General features: G+C 34.0%; 1 protein-coding gene across 1 annotated transcript; it reads left to right on the top strand.

Moving 5' to 3' along the window:
- Positions 1-80: 80 nt before the first annotated feature.
- LOC121729736 lies at positions 81-4,430 on the top strand. Its single transcript, XM_042118343.1, has 5 exons — positions 81-1,674; positions 1,770-1,830; positions 2,036-2,160; positions 3,366-3,580; positions 4,277-4,430. Exons 1-5 carry the CDS (start codon positions 218-220, stop codon positions 4,351-4,353), a joined length of 1,935 nt encoding a protein of 644 aa, XP_041974277.1. The 5' UTR covers positions 81-217; the 3' UTR covers positions 4,354-4,430.
- Positions 4,431-9,133: the final 4,703 nt, after the last annotated feature.

Raw genomic sequence — 9,133 nt, 5'->3', positions numbered from 1 at the left:
AGTTGTCAAAACATCTGTCAAAACCAAAAGGTCAAACCATTTTAATTTCAAAAATTTGAAACAAAGTTTTATAACGAATTTTAGTGGTATTTTTCATATTCGTTGGTATTTACTATTTTGTGTCTTTATACTAGATGATTGTTAATGTTGTAATGTGCATAACACATGAGTTTTGCGATTGGTGATTTACACCTACAAAAATACTTTCGTATTTCACATGAAGAAAGTACGCTTCGAGTCTCCTTTAAAGTCGTATAAAATTTTGGAAATGAATGAAACCGAGTGTCATTTTCCTCGGCCCTTCATTGAAAGGCAAGTAAGCTCTGCGCCGAGTTTACCTGCGTGTGAGAACTTTCGAGTTGTGCCATACAACTCTGATCCAGTTCACAGGTATGAGTATGGAAACTCCTCACCGTTTCCTAATGTGTGCAAAATGCAAGTGGATAATGTTACCGAATTAAAAAGTAGTATAGCACCCACCAGTGACTTAGAACTTAGCATCCTTGATGCTTCAAACTCAAGGAATCATAACATGTCGCATACACCACATCTAGTGCAGCAAAAAATGAGTTCTAGAAAGCCACTTAGTGAAGTAAATAAACAATTTAGTGATAATACTAATGAAGGATTTATTCCCAATGTTTTAAATAAGACTGATGACTTCTTTTTGAGGAAAGAAAATTTAAACAAAATTAATTCCCAAGACAATTTTTATAGCCATCTTAATAAGCTCAGTTTGAATAAGGAGAATTCACCACAGACCAAGAAAATGGAGTTAATTAATAAATTAAGGCATGAATCTCAGATTCCTCGCGAGAAAAAGGCTCTTTCATATAATCAAAACCAAATAGTGAACTGTTGCCAATTGCAACATCAAAGTTGTAGGCAGTCTTCAACTCCACCGAGGTTGTATAGAAATCAATGTGTTCAAAATGTTAGTCCATGTTGTCCACCAAACATGGTTAAATACCACAGCCCACCATGTCTTTGTCAGAAACAAACTTGCTGTAGCCAAATTCCACCAAAGTCACCATCAAAAGATAACTTTGTAGACAAACGAAATTGGGCTGTAGAGAAATTAGACCAAGCAAACAAAGAGTGCTCCTCAATCAACAGTCTTGATGACAACGTCAAAAGAGAGCCGACAGTATCAGATTTGTTTAAAATCATCAAAATGCAGAATGAGCAACTACAAATGTTGCAGCAAAAAGTTGATAAGTTAATTACTGAAAAACAAGAAACGAAACCTGTCACTCAGTACATAACATCTCATGTGGCACTACAAGCTGTGGAGGAACAAAAGATGTCAATTGGTGTAATGACTAGTTTCGAAATGGTCCGTACATCTACAATCATTAACAAGGAAATAGTACAAAATGAAGCACAAATCCAATGCAACAGATCTCAAATAAGCATCAAAGAAGTTGTATCGAAAACTCAACCAAAGGATATGAATTTTTTGGATGGTATACCAACTAGAAACGAAATGAAGGCAAAAGGTGTAGATGTTGAAGAGGGTAGTAAAAATGCGACGAAGGATACAGAATGTGGTGTGTGTGATGACAATAAAACATATAATGAATTAAGTTTGTACAATGTACAAGTAGACAATGCGACTACTCCCAACATGTCACCAGAACAAAGCCTCTATTTAGATGTTAGGGACTATAGCGAGTAAGTTTTTTTTATGTTCAAGATTTCACTTAAGATCATTTTCATTGCCAATTATATTATTAATTTTATATGGTACTTATAAAATTATTTTTCAGCTCAGATTCAGGCAGCGACGAACATTCAAATGTTGGTTGGACATATTATAACCAAGTCATGGTAAGGCATACAAGATACATAATAGCGACATAAGTTTTTAACCCCCAACAAAAAAGAGAAGTATTTTTTCTCATTTCTGTTGTTAAAGTAATATTTAAATTAACACAATGGTATTCAAGATGTTACTACTTCACAATCTTAAATTTTAATTGCTTGTAAACAAGATTTAACAAGATATTCTAATCTTTCTTTTTTAAATTTTTAGACTCATGTCAATGGCTTACTACATGAATCTGACATGCCGTCTTCGGCGAGTGCATTGTTCAGAAACACAAGACAGAAGTGTCTGCAAATGCAGATTGACAAGACAAATGTTAGTGTTGCTAAGAGGTATGAGCAATTGTCTTTTAGCATGGTGCATGCATTAAAGATTAACCCCCCTAAGTAATAAAAATAGTAAATACAAAGTATATCCTGTACAATGTTTTGTTTTTGTTCTATCAAGAGTCTTTTCCAACAGGCAATGATAAAACTCATGCATGCATTATGTAACTATGTATTTTTATTAGTAAGGGGATAATCTATAGTATATATATAAAACTCAAAGTGCCCAAACCACTGGACGGATCAGGCTGAAATTTTGCATGCAGGTAGATATTATGACATAGGCAACCGCAAAGAAAGGATTTTGATAAATTCCAACCCCAAAGGGTTAAAATAGGGGATGAAAATTTGTATATATAATCATACTCCTTAACGCGAGCGAAGTTGTGGGCAAAAGCTTGTTAATAATATAATGAAAGCACATAAATACTGTGACTACATAAATACTGAATGATTTGATAGGTAGTAAAAAATGGAGATTTTTTTATTGCTTGTTATTAATAAGTATATTATTGTCCACCCACATTTTCGTCTACGTGGAAATTAGTTTATGGCAAGGAATCTGTTAGTTTTTAACCCCCGACAAAAAAGAGGGGTGTCATAAGTTTGACGTGTCTGTCTGTCTGTCTGTCTGTTTGTCTGTGTGTGTATCTGTCCGTGGCATTGTAGCATCCAAACGGGTGGACCGATTTTGATCTAGTTTTTTTTGTTTGAAAGCTGACATGATCGAGAGTGTCCTTAGCTATAATTCATCATCATGAGCCTGCTCAGTGCTGGACAATCAGGGTTTATCTGGTTCATGAAAGGCACTGTAACCAACACAAGTTTAAAAAGTATAAAATAAAATTAAATTAAGAAATTTAAAAAAACCCCGCCAAAACAACTTTAAAAAGTAATGAAATAATATTTACTATCTTTAAGTTCAAATAATTCCTAACTTGTTAAGTAAGTTAAGTAATATTTTAGTCCATAATTGTTGTCAAGGTGTGTCGGGGGACCGCTAATGTAGATGTTTGATTTCGCATAACAAGATTAAGGATCAATTCACAGCAATCTGAATCGAGATAGGTAATCAGCGACTTGGCGGTTGTAGGTTGTAGTTTACTTGGCGGTTCACCGACACACCGTGACAACAATTATGGACTAAAATATTACTTTACACAAGTTACTTACTGAATAGGGTACCTTTATATTTACAATTCCAATTCCAGGGTTACATTTGGTGATGATCCTCTTGGGATGCAACAACAGAACCTGAATGCCGCTCTAACAGATACGAGTATGAAAATGAACCAACTTGCTGCCAAATATTTGAAGAGCCGGCCAGTTTTTACGAAGTCACCTTCTCCAAAACCTTTGACGAATGGTCCAAATGAAATGTCATATGCCACGAGAAATTATATGGAGAAACATAAGCTTTTGCAAGGTAATAAGTTAACTAATTATTTGTAATATTCTGATAGGTTTTTTTTTAATTCTAAACCACTAAAATAAAATAATCTAAAGGTGATTGCACATTTATCAGCACGCGCCGTACTCACAGCACGCGTCGCATTTTAAAGGCCTGATAGACGTACGAATTTAAAGCACGCGGGTTTTAAGTTCGCGAACTTACTCGGCTCGCGTCGGTGATAGACGTACGAAATTTAAGCACGCTGGTCTTAAATTCGCGAACTTACTTGGCTCGACGTCGGTGACACACGAGAATGGCTCACGCTGGATTACCATGACTTCTTGCCAGACGTACGAGCTGAGACGAGCTACGAGTAAAAATCCAAGACAGCGAACTTGCGCGGCAATCTTTAAGTACGCGGTTTTTAGGTGACACACAGGCGATTAAGATCGTCGAGCGATAAGTCCGCGTACTTACTCGCACGTCTGTCACCCCTTTAAGAATTCGTTATAATATATGAAATTATGTGAAACCTACCACATTCGTCCGCAACGTACGCGCCGCATTTCGTGTACTATGCGGTGCGTTCGACGCGTACGGCAATGACAAATGTGCGATCAGCTCAATTAACAGTTTTGGAGGCTAAATAAACATTTATTTGTTGCACTTAGTTTTTTCATCAGTATTTACTTAAGGATATGCAAGTTAATTTTTTCCTAATCTTTTCAGGTCCTCAAGCTTATAAACCAGAGCTACCGAAATTCCTAGACATCACAGCTTTAAAGCAGCAACCGAAGTTGGTATGATCAATGACTGATATTTATTTGTATTTCATTTTTAAATGAATTTGTTTTAGATTTAGATAATATATTGCTATTAAGTACATAATTTTTTATTTATTAATCCATGCTCATTATTTGTACTGCCTGGGCCTGTTTCACCACTTAATGATTACTGATAAGTGCCGAATAGGCTATCCACCACTTAACTTGACAGATGAAGTATGGAGAATCTGTCAAAAAAGCTATGAATAGCCTATTCTTCACTTTATCAGAAAGTGGCGAAACAGGCCCTTAAAGTAATATTATATCAGGGACCTATTGTATTTGTACTACGGACACAATTGTGCCAAAGAAGAAGGGGCATTTTTGTATGGGACCCATACCCAAGCTGTGGCACGTTGAGACATATATCAAAGGAAAGGGCTTGAAAAGTTGAACATTTTATTGTATGACGAAAAATCTCTAAACCATGGGAGAAAAAAGTTAATGAGGGTAGAATGTAAGAAAAAATCACAAAAAAACACCCTGTATTAATATTGCATCAATTTATAGTGTTGCTGGTAAGGAATCATTTCTAGAAAGTAATCGTATATGACAAACTTAAGAAAAGTGTTATATTTTAGTATATTCTTTCATAATTTAAAGAAATGTATGAGAAAGAATAAAACCTTGAAAATCTAACCTTTCCTGGATTTTATCGTATATAATCACTTTGGAGAAATGTTTTATAATTAGCAATACTAGCGAATGGCGCAATAATACAGGATGTTTTATTTTTTCCGAAAATGAAAAAATAGCATTCTGTATTATTGAATTAATTTGTAGTGTTGCTAGTGAGGAATAATTTCTCAAAAGTAATCTCAAGGAAAGTACTGTATTTCAATAAATTGCTTCATATTTCAAAGAAGTGTATGAGAAAACAATGAAATGCTGAATGTCGAATCTTTGCCTGATTTTTTCGTTAATTATCACTCTGGATAAATTGTTTATAATTAGCAATACCTTCGCATGGTGCAATAATAAAGGATGTTTTTTTATTTCTTAGGAAAAAATAAAACACCCTGTTTTATTGCAACATTCGCTAGTATTGCTTATTATAAATATTTTTTCCAAAGTAACAATGTACGGTAAAATCCAGGAAGAGTTAGATTTTTAAGGTTTTATTGTTTTCCCATACATTTCTTCAAAATATGAAACAATATATTATTATATACTAAAATATAACACTTTTCTTAAGTTTGTCATATACGATTACTTTCTAGAAATTATTCCTTACCAGCAACACTAAATTGATGCAATAATACAGGCTGTTTTTTTGTGATCTTTTCTTACCTTCTACCCTCATTAACTTTTTTCTCCCATGGTTTAGAGATTTTTCCTTATACAATAAAATGTTCAACTTTTCAAGCCCTTTCATTTAGTATATGTCTCAACATGCTACATTAGTGGGTACGAAATGCCCCTTCCTCTTTGACATTCCTCGGTTTGCACATTTTATGTTCATCCTAATAAATTAATAAGTTCTCTGTATGATAAAACAAACTCATTAAACAGACATTTATTTAAACTTTACATAAAACAACAGTATTAACTATACAATTATAATATGTAACTTATGACGAGTTTTAAAATTTCCACACTCAATGTCCAAATATTTTCTTATTTAAATTTTTAAGATAAAGACAAATATTAAGTGCATCTTAATTACAAAAAATATTCAAACTTTAAATGTTTCAATTTACATTTTTAACTGACTTCAAAAAGACGTCACATCTTGCACTTTATCAAGGTCATAACTCCTGTATAGAGTTATAAACACTTTTCTCATATTTAAGTATAATAAAGGTACAAGCTTAACAGTTTGAGTATTGTTATTCAGTTTACAATAGTCTGTTTATACACATACTACGTTACTAACAAAAATATTTAGGCAGCGAATAATTCTACAAGGTCTGCTGGTCGTTGTCCGACATATTGGAAAAGTCACAGGATAGAATAAGACAGAAAACCTTACATTAAACCCTACGTAAATACTTTTATTAGTAAAGGTTGCGTTCCGATCAACGCGGCAAGTGAACTCGACCGACAAAATTTCAATTTAAATGCCACTTCATGACCTAGGCGTTTCATTTTGCTGTACGCCACTACAATGCACCGGCGGCATGTGTCGCTAGACCAAAGTCAGTAGAAAATGAAATGTATAGACATACACATTTCATACATAGTCAGTGGTACTCAACCTTTTTTTTACACGGGCCGCAAACACGTTTTGGTCTTGGCGTCACGGGCCCCAACCAAAATTTTTGGGGTTAAAATAATATGAACGTTCTTTAAAATTAGCGATTCAAAAGTGGCAACATTTTTACGACTAACGACCACTTGCACTATGTTGTCGGTGGGGGTGAAATTCAGTATGGTTTAACGGTTTAACTACACGCGGGCTACTGAAAAAGTTGAGGCTGGCCGCATGGAGGCCGCATGGAGGGAGGTTGGGGATAGGTGATCTGGATTTTTTGCCGGTCGCGGTCGACTGCCTGCCTGCGACAACGATCGGAAAGCCACCTTGGGATTTAATATCTATTTGGACTGACCTATTTATATTTCAGACAAATACCTACACAAATAGGTATTATAAATATCAGACTAACTTTGACAGGATTTTTTAAACATTTAACAGTAAATAAGATATTACTGTATAATATCTTAATATATCAGAAATCGTTTCACATGCAGGTTTAAACTTTTTAAAACGGACCTAACTAGGCCTTTGATATCATAATATATAATTAATTGTATTTATCAATCAGTACTTTACAATCATAATATTTTGAGTGATATCAATTTTTACTGACACAACTTACTACTTATACACTACTACTACCAATATTTTTAGGTTTGTTATTTTTTTAATTTATCAATAAGTTCATATTATTTGAGGAGTTAATGTAAATTTATGAATATTGAAATTTTGGGCGCGTTAATACTTACACATATAAATTCTTAGGCTACGATTTTTCATGACCAATTTGTCATAAATATTTTTATATTTACAGAAATACAATTATGTACTCATTCGCCTTTAAGAAGAGTAAGAAGATAGACAATTTATTTCTTGTGTGAAATATAAGTAACCTGGCAAGGCTATGTATTATGTAACTAGTTTTTGATTATAGTATTTATATCAAAAGTAGGAACATGCTTCCAAAAAAAAAAAATAACACTAAAGTTTCACAAGGCGCTAGACTCGGTACTGAAAGAGAAAGCACGATATTTAGACAGGGACCTACGAATTACGATATCATTATTCATAAAAAGACTAATCTGAATAGGTATATTTACAACAGGAAATGGTGGTAACATATCTAATCTATGTACATTGAACTAAACCACCAGTATGTGGGTACGTTGGGGTTTAATGCCGTCTGTCGCTAACACGATACTTCACTAAGAACAGTTGAGTGTATAGAGGCGATACAAAAAAAAAAAACCACTTTGCAGGGTGTAACAAAACAAAGTGATAATACTTCCGGGGATGTATGTGTCCCTATATAAGAGTTCACTGTGAAAGTAGTAGGGCTGAAAGACAGATTTTTTTGTAATTTGTATGAGCAAGCGCCCTAGGGCCATGAATATTTGCTCTGGATACAAGTTTTAGAAAAAGTTATCTGCGCTGCTACTTTCATGTAAACTGTATACAGGGGAGACCACAGAAATAAATCAAGATGGAACGGCGACGCGCGTGCATTGCTAAGGCATCGCTCGTGTCAATTTTTGCTTTGCTTTTAGTTAGCACAAACCACTTACCCGTGGAAAGAAATACCTCCTTTTGACCGATTCACTTTCGTACTTCTGTTTTTACAATTAGTCACTGCACAATGAGACATTATTGCACAACCGCTCCGGTGTAATCAAGTCGAGACGTGCGCGCTGACTGATTGAACGTACAACGAATCTTGCACACTTGTGCAAGATTGAAACACGCGTACTCCACCCGCTTAGTTCTATCTTGATTTATGTCTATGGGGGAGACACACCCTGAAGAACTATCACTTTGTTTTGATACATTTTGTATATGAAGCATACTTCGTCATGAAATATTTATTTATTTATATAACATGGAAAACTTACAGCTAAGTAATGTCGGTGGCAATTTTATCTATGATTATCAGAGAGCCAATTACAAGTTTTCACCTCTAAGATTTTGTACAAAATTTTGTACAAATCCATGACCTTTCTTTGTAACAAATAGTTTTAATGTTTGACAGTCACTTCAACCGGCCTGCAAAAGGAGGGCTTTATTCTGAAAGGTATATTTTAAAACGCCGAATCCAAATCTTTTATTTTACCTAAAGGAAAATTATACTATTTGTTTCGGTTTGTCGCCTCTATGTACTCATCTTTAATACTATACGTGTATTAAGTTATAACATTTGTTGTATTATTCATACCTACATTTACACATTTAAGACATATTTTTCACAATAACTTTAATATATTTATCATGTATTTGTTTAACGAATTTATTTACTTAGTTATAAAATTCAAACTAATGACATCTATTCTAACAATTTGGTTCCATCATTGGTAAGTTAACATTTATATTTTACTTATAATTTATAATTACAATTTAACATATAGTTTCTTATCATAATAGTTGAAACAAGGGTTGGACATACACTTAAATATTTCAATTCTCTTGCATCGCAAAAACTTAGGTACAGTAAGCGGCGAAAATGAATACACATCACCTTTGAAATTTTGAATTGCGACCAAAATCTAAACTAATAGCGCCATCTTGTGAATA

Source organism: Aricia agestis, chromosome 8, assembly GCF_905147365.1.
Source record: "Aricia agestis chromosome 8, ilAriAges1.1, whole genome shotgun sequence".
NCBI classification, from domain to species: Eukaryota; Metazoa; Arthropoda; class Insecta; order Lepidoptera; family Lycaenidae; genus Aricia; species Aricia agestis.
Note: the sequence above shows the minus strand (reverse complement) of the source record. Positions and strands in the feature narration are given on the sequence as shown.